The sequence below is a fragment of the Pteronotus mesoamericanus genome, unplaced genomic scaffold (assembly GCF_021234165.1).
Source record: "Pteronotus mesoamericanus isolate MK-2021 breed Mesoamerican mustached bat unplaced genomic scaffold, CSHL_Meso_final contig_347, whole genome shotgun sequence".
Classification (NCBI taxonomy): Eukaryota; Metazoa; Chordata; class Mammalia; order Chiroptera; family Mormoopidae; genus Pteronotus; species Pteronotus mesoamericanus.
The window spans coordinates 10,980,522-10,992,705 of NW_026555137.1; the positions used below are offsets into that span (position 1 = coordinate 10,980,522).

The 12,184-nt window shown below is 54.2% G+C and overlaps 2 protein-coding genes across 3 annotated transcripts in view; one reads left to right on the forward strand and one right to left on the reverse strand.

Moving 5' to 3' along the window:
• The window catches only part of EPHX1 (epoxide hydrolase 1), a 30,344-nt gene extending 20,446 nt beyond the window's left edge, over positions 1–9,898 (forward strand). The window contains exons 3-9 of the mRNA XM_054576653.1: positions 788–968; positions 3,888–4,115; positions 4,712–4,841; positions 5,361–5,569; positions 7,636–7,744; positions 9,014–9,139; positions 9,462–9,898. Of these exons, the coding sequence (XP_054432628.1) occupies positions 788–968; positions 3,888–4,115; positions 4,712–4,841; positions 5,361–5,569; positions 7,636–7,744; positions 9,014–9,139; positions 9,462–9,663 (1,185 nt within the window). The 3' untranslated portion in view covers positions 9,664–9,898. The remainder of the gene's footprint in view (positions 1–787; positions 969–3,887; positions 4,116–4,711; positions 4,842–5,360; positions 5,570–7,635; positions 7,745–9,013; positions 9,140–9,461) is intronic.
• A 660-nt stretch (positions 9,899–10,558) lies between these two features.
• The window catches only part of TMEM63A (transmembrane protein 63A), a 28,277-nt gene continuing 26,651 nt past the window's right edge, over positions 10,559–12,184 (reverse strand). For both annotated transcript variants that reach the window (XM_054576656.1, XM_054576655.1), the window contains one exon: positions 10,559–11,468. In XM_054576656.1, coding sequence (XP_054432631.1) covers positions 11,301–11,468 — 168 coding nt within the window. In that variant the 3' untranslated portion in view covers positions 10,559–11,300. The remainder of the gene's footprint in view (positions 11,469–12,184) is intronic.

A 12,184-nucleotide genomic window follows, 5' to 3' on the forward strand; every position in this document is an offset into this window, starting at 1 on the left:
GGGGACACTCTGGGAAGGATCCATGCGCTGGCTTGAACCTTCTCCAGCCAGGGCTTGTCTCGTGGCCCAAAGGACGTCCCTTAGACCTGTGTTCTCTCTCCTCTGTAGTTTTTACCCTGAGTTATAATGTGTTATTCGACGCTGTATATCCGAGTTGGCAAACCACACCTCATCAGACAAAGCCATCCTGCCACCTGTTTTTTATACAGCCCCCATGCTAAGAATAGTTTTTATATCTTTAAATGGTTGGAAAAAAATCAAAAGAACAAGGCTATTTCATGACTTGTGAAAATTATATGACGTTCAGATTCAGTGTCCTTGGGAAAAGGTTTGCTGGAACATGGCCATCACCTACAAGCTGTCTGTCCTTGGCCGCTTCCATGCCACGGGGACAGAGAGCAGTAGTCGCAGTTCGAAAAGCCTAACATATTGGCTATCTGGCCCTTTCCCAAAAAGGTTTGCCACCTTCTGCACATAGAAGCGTAGATAAATTAAAGATGTGTATTGTTTGTACATTTAAAAACTGAAACGTGAGAGGTAAACCAGGAGTCAGAAGTAAAGAGCATATACTTTGGGAAGAGCCTCTGGCACAGAAAACATAGAGGTTTTTTCTGGGGTGAACTTGACCACCCAGAGCCAAATTCTGCAGACCAGTGGCCTTCTGCCACTTCACCTCTGCTGGAGCACAGCATCTGGTAGGCACAGGGTTTGCTCTGTCTTCTGGAAACTTTCTCTGTGCTCTGCCCCACCCACGCCTCTCTCCTTGGGGTCCTGCATTTTGCTCCAGGATTTATACCAAAGGATCAAGAAGGCCCGTGTAACCCTGCCATTGGAGGACAGCCGCTTCCACTACGGTTTCAACTCCAACTATCTGAAGAACATCCTCTCCTACTGGCAGAATGAATTTGACTGGAGGAAGCAGGTGGAGGTTCTCAACAGATACCCTCACTTCAAGACTAAGATTGAAGGTATGTTTCCAAAACACCAGCTGGAGGGGGGACAGATGTCATGGGAACGGCTTTTTCAAATGCTGCACGAGACTTAGAAAAGCTGGGGAGACCCAGAATCCAGTTATTGGTCATTGAGATGTATTTAAAAGGGATAACCTCACCAGAATGTAGAAATGACGCGCGAAATTGAAGCAAATGCAACAGCTGGAGCCCAGGTTTCCATGCCAGCTGCTCCCACCCCCCCCCCCCAGCAAGCCTTCAGCACGTCTCTGTCCCTGGCTCCCTCGCCTGGGTTTGGTCCAGGAAGGCCTACTTCCTCGCCCTCCGAGTGCTGCTGTCCTCCTCTCTCATGTTTGGACCTTCTCCAGGTCCTCCCAGCCCCTGCCCTGACCCCAGTGCTCCAGGCTGCTCCAGGTCCAACCTGTGACCCCCACTCCAGAGGTGCCCGGCCCATCCCCTCAGAGGGAGCGAGCTGCCCCCGCCCCCAGTCACAGGGAGGCAGAGGTTCAGGGCCAGGCCCCGACTCTCCAGACGTCCAGCCTGTCCCTGGCTACGGACTCACCCCACAGCATCCCCTCGCCGCCCGCCAGGCCCAGCAGTGCCTCTCACCTGCCTGGCTCCTAATGCAGGAGCCAGGGCGTGGAGCGTCCTGTGGCACCGCAGATCGATAGAGAAACCCAGAGGACATTTCCTCCTCCAAGGGCAAATGATGAGGTGTGGGCTTCTAGCATTTTTTCTTCATTTTAAAACTTCAAATATTTAAAATTCAAAGAGCACAGAAGGATATACAGTGAAAAGGAGTTTCCCTCTCAGCCCTTCCCCCCAGCCCCCACCTCCCTCCCTGAGGGCATCTCTGCTTCTCTCTCCTCTGCTTCCAGGGAGAGTCCATGCACATTCAAGCACGCATATGTAGACGGGTTTTGTGTTTTTTTCTAATTTTATGCCCAAATGATAATGTGATAGAACTTGAATTAAAAATAATCACACATCATGCAGGATGCTCCAAAGGAGGTAAGATTATCTACTAAAATAAACTGTAGAATGGGAGTAAATTTAGCAACATAGAAGGATGGCCAGGATATATTGTTAAGTGGGAAAAAAAAAAAAGGTTCGAAAATAGAATGTATGTAGGATTCTGTTTTTGTTAAAAGAAAGCTATATTCTCTAAGCACTTTTCAAAAGTCTGAACTGTCACAGCGAAGAGGAGCCTAAGGAGACATGACAATTAAATGTAATGTGTCCTGGATGGGATCTTGCAACAGAAGAAGGACGTTAGGTAAAAACTAAGGAAATCTGAATGATATTCCATTGCATGTATATGCCAATATTATCTAGTCTTAGAAAAGAAGGAAATCCACAATGTGTGACAACATGAATAAGCCCTGAGGATATTAAACCAGTCACAGAAGGACAAATACTGTATGATTCCATTTATATGAGGAATTTAAAAGTGTGATGCTGGGAGAGGGGGAAATGAGTTGCTAATTAATAGATATAAAATTTCAGTTATACACAACCAAGAGTTCTAGAGATCTGCTGTACACCATTGAGACTATAGATGATAATAACATTACACCACTTAAACATTTGTGAAGAGGGTCCATCTTATGTCAAATGTTCTTAATACCATCAAATTTTAAAAATAAAAACTTAAGTGTGGACTTTAGTTATTCATGTATCAGTGCTGGTTCATTCATTGTAACAAATCTATCACACTCACATAAGATGTTAATAGTACGAAAGGTGGGTAAAGGTATGTGGGAACTTCCTGTGCTATCTTGACTATTTTTCTAAAAACCTGAATTTGTTCCAAAATGTTCAATTTATTTTTAAAAGTTTTGACAGATAACACAAAGTTCTCTTCAGATAGTGGGATTACATGTGACCTTTTTCACCTTTTGATTTGTCTGGTTGCTGTTTTCTGCCATAAATGCGTGTTATTGGTATAACAAATTAATCCCAGGCCAGAGTTAGCTACACTGGGCTGTGGATTCCAGCCCTCGTGGCGGAGCGTTCCAGGTGCGGCAGCAGCCCCTGGCTCGGGACAGGCCTGCTCTCCGAGAGTCTCTGGAGGAGCCTGGAATCCATTCACCTGCCCTGGCTAGGACGGCGCTCCACGTGTCCGGCATTCTCCCTTAGAAAAAAATTTCTCTACTTGAAAAAAAAGTTATGCACTTACTCTATGTCCTCTATAGAAAGTACTCGTAACACAAAAATGAAAATGAAAGCACCTAAAATTCTCCTGCACAGAGAGAACTATTTTTTTTTTTACATTTTTGTAATTTATCCTTCCAGGCTTTAAAATTCATATATACGCAGTATAAGTATGTGCATACATATGACCATTTACAAAAATTGGGTCAGACAACGGCTATGTCTTGGTAATTTGCTTGTACCACATAGTGACATGGACTGTGCTGCTGTCTGTCAAATAACCACACGTCCACACTGTCATGTTAGACAGCTGTATTGTATTCCAGGATGCTGTTAAACTATAATCTATTTAATTCTCTGTTGCGAGATATATGGGGCTTCCACCACCCCTCCCTCAGGATGTTTAAGTTATTAAACAAGTGTTTTGTGAGCCCTGCCACGCTCCAGGGACCGCTCTGGGCTCTAGGGATATAACAACGCACAAGCGGCCACGGCCTTGGCCTCTTGGAGCTCACATTCTCACGTGAACCGGCCACAGGACAGCACCTCCTTGCAGCACGGCCGTGAAGGCCGAGCGAGGGCACCCACGTTGCTGGAGTGCGGAGTCAGCGCTTGGCCAGCGTTGGTGGTTGTGACTGTTGTCACTGTGACCGGTACCCCACTGTTTGAGCTCCAGGGGGTGCAGCATCCCACCGGGTCCCCTGAGGGCCATGACTACAGCCTCCCCAGCTGCAGGGTGCTGTCCCCCTCCTCCCCTCTCCTGACTATGTTCTGTCCCCCCAGGGCTGGACATTCACTTCATCCACGTGAAGCCCCCCCAGCTGCCCCCTGGCCGCACCCCCAAGCCCTTGCTGATGGTGCATGGCTGGCCTGGCTGCTTCTACGAGTTCTATAAAATCATCCCGCTCCTGACTGACCCCAAGAACCATGGCCTGAGTGACGAGCACATTTTTGAAGTCATCTGCCCTTCCATTCCTGGCTACGGCTACTCAGAGGCGGCCTCCAAGAAGGGTAGGGAGGCTGCTGGTGGCCGTGGACCCGCCCCCTCCTCCCCTGGTGGGGCCAGGTTGGCCCATAGGGCTCTCCTGGGAGACTGAGGCCGGGAGTCTGCTGGGACAGCTTCCTTCAGGGCCTGAGGTGGCGGGGGACAGAGGGCAGAGAAGCGAGGAGAGCGTTTCCCTCACGCAGAAGGCCCACACATCTTCTCAGGATCTGAGGAGCGTGGTGGACCGGGAACCAGGCAGTTATGACTCCCAGAGTCGAGGGCACGGCTGTTTAGTGCGGGCTCAGGGGCCTGGAACAAATGTCCTGAGGAGCTGCCCACTCGGCAGCAGGTCCGCATCTGGGCCCTGGACTGTTCCAGGCCAGCCAGGCTGACCAAGCCCCACACACCGTGCGGGCCACAGCAGCTCACCTGGGCTGGCCAGGGCCTATCTGTCCACCAGGACGGGCATCGGGCACCCCGCCTTTGGGCTCCAGGATGCTCCTCTCCTCCTGAGCTGCTCTGACCTAGTCTGGGGCGAGGGGGTGTGGAAATTTTCGCAGAACATGGGAGGAGCCGAGGAGCTGCCTCGCCGTGACTCCGATCTCTTCCCCCTCATGACCAGGCTTGAATTCGGTGGCCACCGCCAGGATCTTTTATAAGCTGATGCTGCGGCTGGGCTTCCAGGAATTCTATGCTCAAGGCGGGGACTGGGGTTCCCTGATCTGCACCAACATAGCCCAGATGGTACCCAGGTGAGGGCCACTTCCAGGTTTGTGTGTGCAGGTGCGTGCACAGCATCTACAAGGAGGACATCCGTGCAGCGTGGCCCGGTCATGCACGCGGGACCCTGCCTGGACAGAGCCTCTGAGCCTTGGAGCATCCTCTTGCTAGGGGGCTTGTGAGCCCAGGGGAGAGGAGGGAGGGTCCCCCGGCACTCAGCTCTGGCACTCAACTCCGCCTGGGGCACTTTGACATGGGCCCTCCCTCCATTTAGTGTCACACAGGGTTGGTGACTCTGGGCTAGTTAGAGGGAGGAAGGTCAGGGAATAAACCTTTCTGATGGACCAACCCCGGGGAATAACCTGACTGGAACTTTCTATAAACTCCGTATTTTCTTATCAACCTGCCCCTGCCGCTTCACCTCATGTGGCCACCCAAGAGGGGCAGATGCTGAAGGGGGCTGGCCCTGGTGGCCTTCTCCTCCTGTGTTCCTTCCCTCCCCTGTTCCCTTGACAGCAGCCGAGCCTAACCTGGCCCCTCTCTGCCCTCAGCCACGTGAAAGGCCTGCACTTGAACATGGCTTTCATTTTAAGAAATATCTATACCCTAACCCTTTTCCTGGGACCACGTCTCCAGAAGTTTTTTGGCTACACAGAGAGGGATGTGGAGCTGATGTTCCCCGTCAAGCAGAAGATTCTAAACAACAGCATGAGGGAGAGTGGTTACTTGCACATCCAAGGCACCAAGCCAGACACCGTGGGTGAGTGGGCGGGAGGCGGCCCCGCTCAGTGGCCTTCTCCACGGGGGGCGAGGGGAGGCGGTTTGCAGCCATTCCACTCAGGAGGGTTCCCAGCCAGGGGAGGCCTCACCGAGGCCCAGGAATAGGGTGACAACCTCTCTCAAGGACCTCGGAGCTCTTTCGACCCTTAAACTGCATTTTTCCATAGAAGTGAGTTGATACGTGGTCATCAAACTCCCCAACAATTCCATTTAGCGGATTTATTTTCCAAGTGGCTTGGACCCCTGAACCCTCCACCCCTGAGGGATGGAGAGGGGCAGGGGGAGGAGGAAGCCTGGGGGCTTGGTCTCTCAGGGGCTGTGGGGGCAGAGGAGAGGGTGCCCCAGGGCCGGGGTGGGGCTGGGCAGGAATCCCCATGACAAGCAAGGGAGAGGCCAACCAATCGTTCCTGTTAAAGGACCATTTAAAAAAAAAAGACAAAAATATTTTTAAAATAAAACCACACTAATATAAAATGAACACATTAAAGAATGAATTACGTAATTCATTAATTAATTAATTACGTAATTCATTAATTACCATGTATTTGTCGTGTATGATGTGCATGTTTTGTCCAAATTTTTGAGGGGAAAATAAGGATGCGCATTATACATGGGTAGTACCTAAAATACCTTATATCTATTCTTGTGCTTTGTAATTATTTCTTACATAAAAGTTCTTGTAGCATAATATGTTCAAAAAAGGCTAAAATTCCTTTCTAATACAAAAAAAGTATCTAAATATAAACAAATTAAAAATTGAATTAAAAAATTAAAACAGAAGATTTTTTCCCCCAAAAGTGTGGGTCAAAAACTTGGGTGCGCGTTATACATGGCAAATACAGTAATGAAGAAACCAGTAGACTGTAAAATAGAACAGTTCAAAGGCAATTCGGAATACTCAAATTGATGGGCTAATAGATGGAAAACGTCAAATCCACAGCAATAATCAATTAAATCTCCATTTGCTTCTCTAAGAGCAAGAATCACTGGCATGACTGCTTTCTACAGTTTACAGATACAAAACAGTTCTCAGACGCGGGAAGAGAGGGCCCCTGTGGAGTCACATAACCCTGGGAAGAGTCCACTAGATAACTCCCCAGATCCCGCTCGGAAAGCACCGGGGAATAGTTTTGTTCGTTTCAAAGTCTTTTACAGTTTTCAGGACGGTCTCATGCTCCACACACTTTAGGCAACTCATGATTAAAAATAGCGCTTCATAACCAGTTTTCTTCCCTCTGATTATAAAAGTAATCCACACTCACTTTCAAAAAACTGAAAGATGCAAAAAGCACCAACTGGAAGTCACAGTCACCTGTCACCTCTCATCCTGCCCTGCCTCCCTGGCCCCCGGCCCTCAGACGAACTTGCTAACATTTTGGCTGATGAATGTTTACAAGGGGAACCTGTCCACACAACCAGAAAGATAACATGCCCCTACCAGCCCAGAAGCCCCCCTCCCTCTGCCAGACACTGTCTTCTACAAACTTCCCAGGTATCACCCTTCTGACCTGAGACAGACAGGAAGTGGAACTCTAGAGTAGGTACATCTTTTAAGTCTGACTTCTTTTATTTAATATCATGTTTGGGAAATTCACCCAAGCTGTTGTCCCAGGCGTTTTTAATGTCTGCCTAGTATTTTAGTTTGTGGATGGATCAATATTTATTTGCGACTGATCCCTAATTTTTGACTTTAGGTTGTTTCTCATTTGTCACTAATCATAGTGTATAGACCCCAAAAACCCACCTTTTAAAAGACAGCATTCATCTCTATGTTTCATTTGGATCTCACAAAACCCAGAGCCGTAGACCCTCCTGTTTGACGGAAGCTGCCCATAGTGTCCCCCGACGAGGTCGCAGGGAGGCACCACCCACTTCATCAAACACAAGGACCCGAGGGGAGGGTTAAGGAAGTGAGGTGCAGGGGCACGCACGCCAAGTGTTGGGGCAGCGCTGTGCCCCGCCAAGGGCTCCCTGGCTGTGGCACCGCTCCAGGGAGCCCGCACCCTGGGCCCAGGCCTGAGTCACTCCGGCTTCTTCCCACACCAGGCTGTGCCCTGAATGACTCTCCCATGGGACTGGCTGCCTACATTCTAGAGAAATTTTCCACCTGGACCAACTCAGAGTTCCGAGACCTGGAGGACGGCGGCCTCTTACGGTGAGACCCCCATGCCCCTCTCACCCCGGCGGCACCCTCCTCTCCATCCTCATCGGGCGGAGGCACCGAGCCCCCAGGTTGGGCTCCAGCAGAGAAGGGCCTGGGGGGAGAAGCAGCTGCTCCGTGGACTTGGATTTCCTCAAAGACAAAGGCAGGGAAGGCAGGAGGCTGTGGGTGGGCACCGATGGTCAGGACCCTCTGAGGAGGTGGCTGGAGTCCCCTCAGGAGTCCCCTGTCAGGTGGGTCCAGGTGGCAGAGGGCCACAGGGGAGGACACTGACAGGGTGAGTGTCATGGAAACTAGACGGTCTGGGTACAGTGGGCGGTTATTCTGGGGGTGAAGGATAGGAGCTAGCGGGGTGGACAACGGCGGGGGAGAGTAGTGAGGAAAAGTGGGGGCCCAGGAGGCACAGCCAGTGGGCACCGGTGGACAGAGGGGAGGCCACGGACGGCTCTAGGGGTCTCTGGACGCAGGGTGGGGGGAGGGAGCCCTGCCCTGGCAGAGTGTGGGGCTTTCCAAAGTCCACCAACGGCGCGCGCCAAGAGTGAGAGCCAAGGGGCTGTTCCCACTTGGAGTGTGTGGCCCTGTGGCCCGAGCAGGGTGTGCCTGCTCAGCAGCCCCAGGCCGGAGAGAAAAAGGGGTGTCTCAGGCTGAGGGGAGGGTCTCTGCAGCCTCCCACGTTTGTCAGGAGGCACGTGAGCAAGATGGGGGCTGGGGGATAAAAGCGCCCTGGTTCTGCCCTGCTGCTCCTGGGCGCAGACTGGGGCAGGTCGGGGGTCCACACAGGGCCTGGCAGGGGCCTGTCCATCTGGGATGATCCGGGGACAGTCTGTACTGAGGACACAGCACTGCCTCTGAGCAGGGGATGCAGCATCCTGCTTACAGACCTCCTGGACCCTGTAGCAACCAGCTGAAGGCCCCTGGGCTCACCTGATCTCGCCTGCTCCGCCCCACCTGGGTGGATGGAGCCTCTGCAGGTGGTGGGGGAAGGGGTGGCAGACACCACCCAGGATGATGGTGAGAACCAGCATAACCTGCCTCCTGTGTGGCTGGCCTCTGCCTTCATCACTTGCCTTCATGGTCGATGGCGATGCTGGGCCTAGCCTGCCCTGCCTGCGGCACGGGGACAAAACCCCTGACCTTGCAGCGAGGTCTGAGGAAGGAAGCCAGGCGGGCAGGGGGCCTGGCACATGCTGGCGGCCTAAAGTGGCAGCTCTCGTTCATCGTACAACGGCAGCTGGTACTGAGAGTGGCCTCCTGCTTTCCCAGGAAGTTCTCCCTGGACGACCTGCTGACGATCATCATGATTTACTGGACAACGGGCACCATCGTCTCCTCCCAGCGCTTCTACAAGGAGAACCTGAGAGGCGGCTTGTTGGCTGACAAGAACCACTGGTGAGCCTGCCCCCATGGCAGGGAGCACCTGGCTGGGACGCGAGGGAGGACGTTTAATGGCAGGAAAGCACGGCCTGGCCTGCGGGTGCCCTGGGTGTGCAGGCTGAGAGCACCAGCTGGCTGAGAGCCCAGGACAAGGGCCGGGATGTTTGGAGAAAGCGCTTTGCCTTTAGAATTAGCTCCTGGAATTGAGGGGGGTAGCTTTATGACTCCCTGTGGGTGGGCCAGCTAACACACACCCCCAGTCCCCTGAATGCCCTGCTGCGGGGGACAGGCTGCCAGGCACAGCCTACCCCCTCAGGAGTATCTCTGTCCCTTCCAGGATGAAGGTCCGGGTGCCCACAGGCTTTGCGGCCTTCCCCTGTGAGTTACTGCACGTCCCGGAAAAGTGGGTGAAGGTCAAATTCCCGAAACTCATCTCCTACTCCTACATGGCCCGTGGGGGCCACTTTGCTGCCTTTGAGGAGCCGGAGCTGCTGGCCCAGGACCTCTGCAAGTTCGTGGGGCTGGTGGAGCAGCAGTGACGCGTCACAGGGAGGCCCTGGCCCTTGGTGGCAGGCTCCCTCGCAGACACCTGCCCTCTCTCCTGGGAGTCCTGGCCTCCCAGGGCTAGCTACCCTCAGAGTAGCGCTGGCAGGGGCGCCTCCATCTTCCCTTGGTAAAGAGGCCCCTTACCTGAGACCCCTTACCCTTGCCGGGACCCCACGCTCACCACCTCCACGCGCACTTCCCCACACACATGTGAAGCAATGTGGCTTTGCTGATAAATGATTTTTGCTTCTGAAAGCGGCTGGAACCAAGTGATGTGTGGTGCCCCGACCCCATCTGGGGTTCCCCTTCCCGCAGAGCTGGCAGGTCCGCAGCCTGGGTTGGGGAGCGAACCCCATTCCGTCCTGGCCAGGGAGGGCAGGGCAAGCCTACTGGGGCCACCAGGACGCCGATCTGTCCCCTTCCAGTGCTCAGGGCAGCAGAGAGCAGTGGCCAGGGTTCTAAGTGATGCCCCAGATCCGCCCTGCTTGGGCCACCTCTGGGGATTAAGAAGCCTCCGGGGACCTGCCCCACCATGGGGGGCCCACTGGTGACCCTGGCGCCCCCTGGAGGCAGTATGAAGGCGGTGTCTCCGGCAAGTGTCCACAGTTGTCTCAGCCCCAGGACCTTTGGGTAGGGAAAGGGCAAGGGACTGCCCGTCCTCCCTACGGGGGTCACAGGTCAAGGGCGGCATACAGCCCTGCACCCAGCCCAGGCACCCCTCCTCCTCTCCCCTGCCGGTTCTCCCGTGGCTCCTCGGACACCCTGGGCACTACTCTGCCCCGTCACCCGCCCTTGGAGGGGGCAACAGATGGAGTCAAGGGCTGAAGATGGAGCCCCACGCACTGGCCCTGCAGAGGCTGGAAAGGCTGGGTCTCGGCAGTCTGGCTGAATGGGCACTTTATTAGTCGTTCACATTGTCCCTGACTGCTGCGGGGTGACCCTGAGCCAACCACATGTCACTGGCCACATGATACAAAAACAGGGAACCACAGAGGGGGGTGGCGGCGTGTGAGCCAGCAGAGCCTGCACCGGCCATGCCCGTGCTGCTCCCCGCTGCTCGCTCTGGGGACGGGCCGGCGGCACACGGCTCACTGCAGGGCGCGGGCGGCGGTAGCCAGAATGGCCCCGAGCACCTGCCAGAACCCGCCTCAGGCCTGGGCCTGCTGCAGCTCTTTGGTTATCAGCTGGGTCGGTGCAGGCTGTGTGCTCAGAGGGGAGTTCTTCTACCTGTCACATTCTCCCTAGTACCTGAGAGTCGCCCCAGCCAACCGGCCGGGAGGGGCACCATTCCAACACACGACCTTGCTAAAAATTACGGGGACATCACCCCGCTATAGAGGTGGACCCTGCCGAGGTGGAGTGGGAAATGGGCAGAGCCCGAGGGTAGGGAGCTGCACCTGGTCCCCTGCCCACTGCTGGGACCTGAAAGCACCACCGGATGGCAGTCCTGCCCCAAACCAAGGGTCAGAGTCCTTTCCTGGCTGGTTCCATTTCGTCAGAGCACTGGAGCTTTAAAAAGGTGGACGGAAGTCCTGAACTTGGTTGGAGTCAAGGTCGAGCTACTTCGGCACCTGGGACCGCTCACCTCCCGGCTCCCCGAGCCTGGCCCAGCCCAGTGGCTCGCCCGCCCTCAGGCCTGCTGGTAGGCCGCCGCCATGCTGTCCACAGGGCTGTGGGCCAGGCTCTGCCCAGGGACGGTCCCGCTGATGTTGTGGATGGCTCCATACGTCTGCTGCTGCTGTGGGGAGAGGGTGGTTCTCTCGGAGGCCAAGCCGCTCAGAATCCGGGGCACGTAGGGCTGCCAGCAAATGAGAGCGTCAGTGCTTGGGTGGGGCGGGCGCCAGACGCTGCCCTGTTTACCCCGTTCCTCCTCCACTGCGCCCCTCCTTCCAGGAAGCACACAATGCTCACAAAGGATGCACAAAGAAACACTGTCAACCTAGGACGTCACGACCCAAACTGTGCCCCCTGCAGGGCTGCTCAGCAGCCAGAGCAAAGCAGAAAATACAATCAATTACACAGTGCTCATGACCACAGAGAAAGAGGCACACACACCCATTTCTCAGAAGAAACAAGTTTTCATAGCGCTGGGTCCTGGGAGGGTTTCTCATTTGATAGGGGAAACAAGTCTATCTGCATAGGACAGGTTTAGAATGCTGTCGATGAGACTGCTGGAATGCTGAGCCAATCAGTGGAGGCCATTTCTCTTCCCAGCCCCTGGCTCCCGCTGCAAAGCCCTGCTCTGCTTCTCTCCAGACCCGGGCTGAGAGCAAGGCATTTCCAGTGTCCGTCTGCCCTGCCTCTTCCCTCATCTGGCAGGCACAGCCACAGGTGTGCCTCTGGGTAATGAGTCTTCCCCAGAACCTTCTCTGGAGCTGGTCCAAAGGCAAGCACTGATAAAGGAGGCTGATGCGTAGGAGGCAGCCACGGAAGGAACACTGCTGATGGGAGGGTCACTACCCCAGCCGCGGCCCTGCCAGGTGGCCAGTGGTCACAGCCCTGGGATCCTGTGGA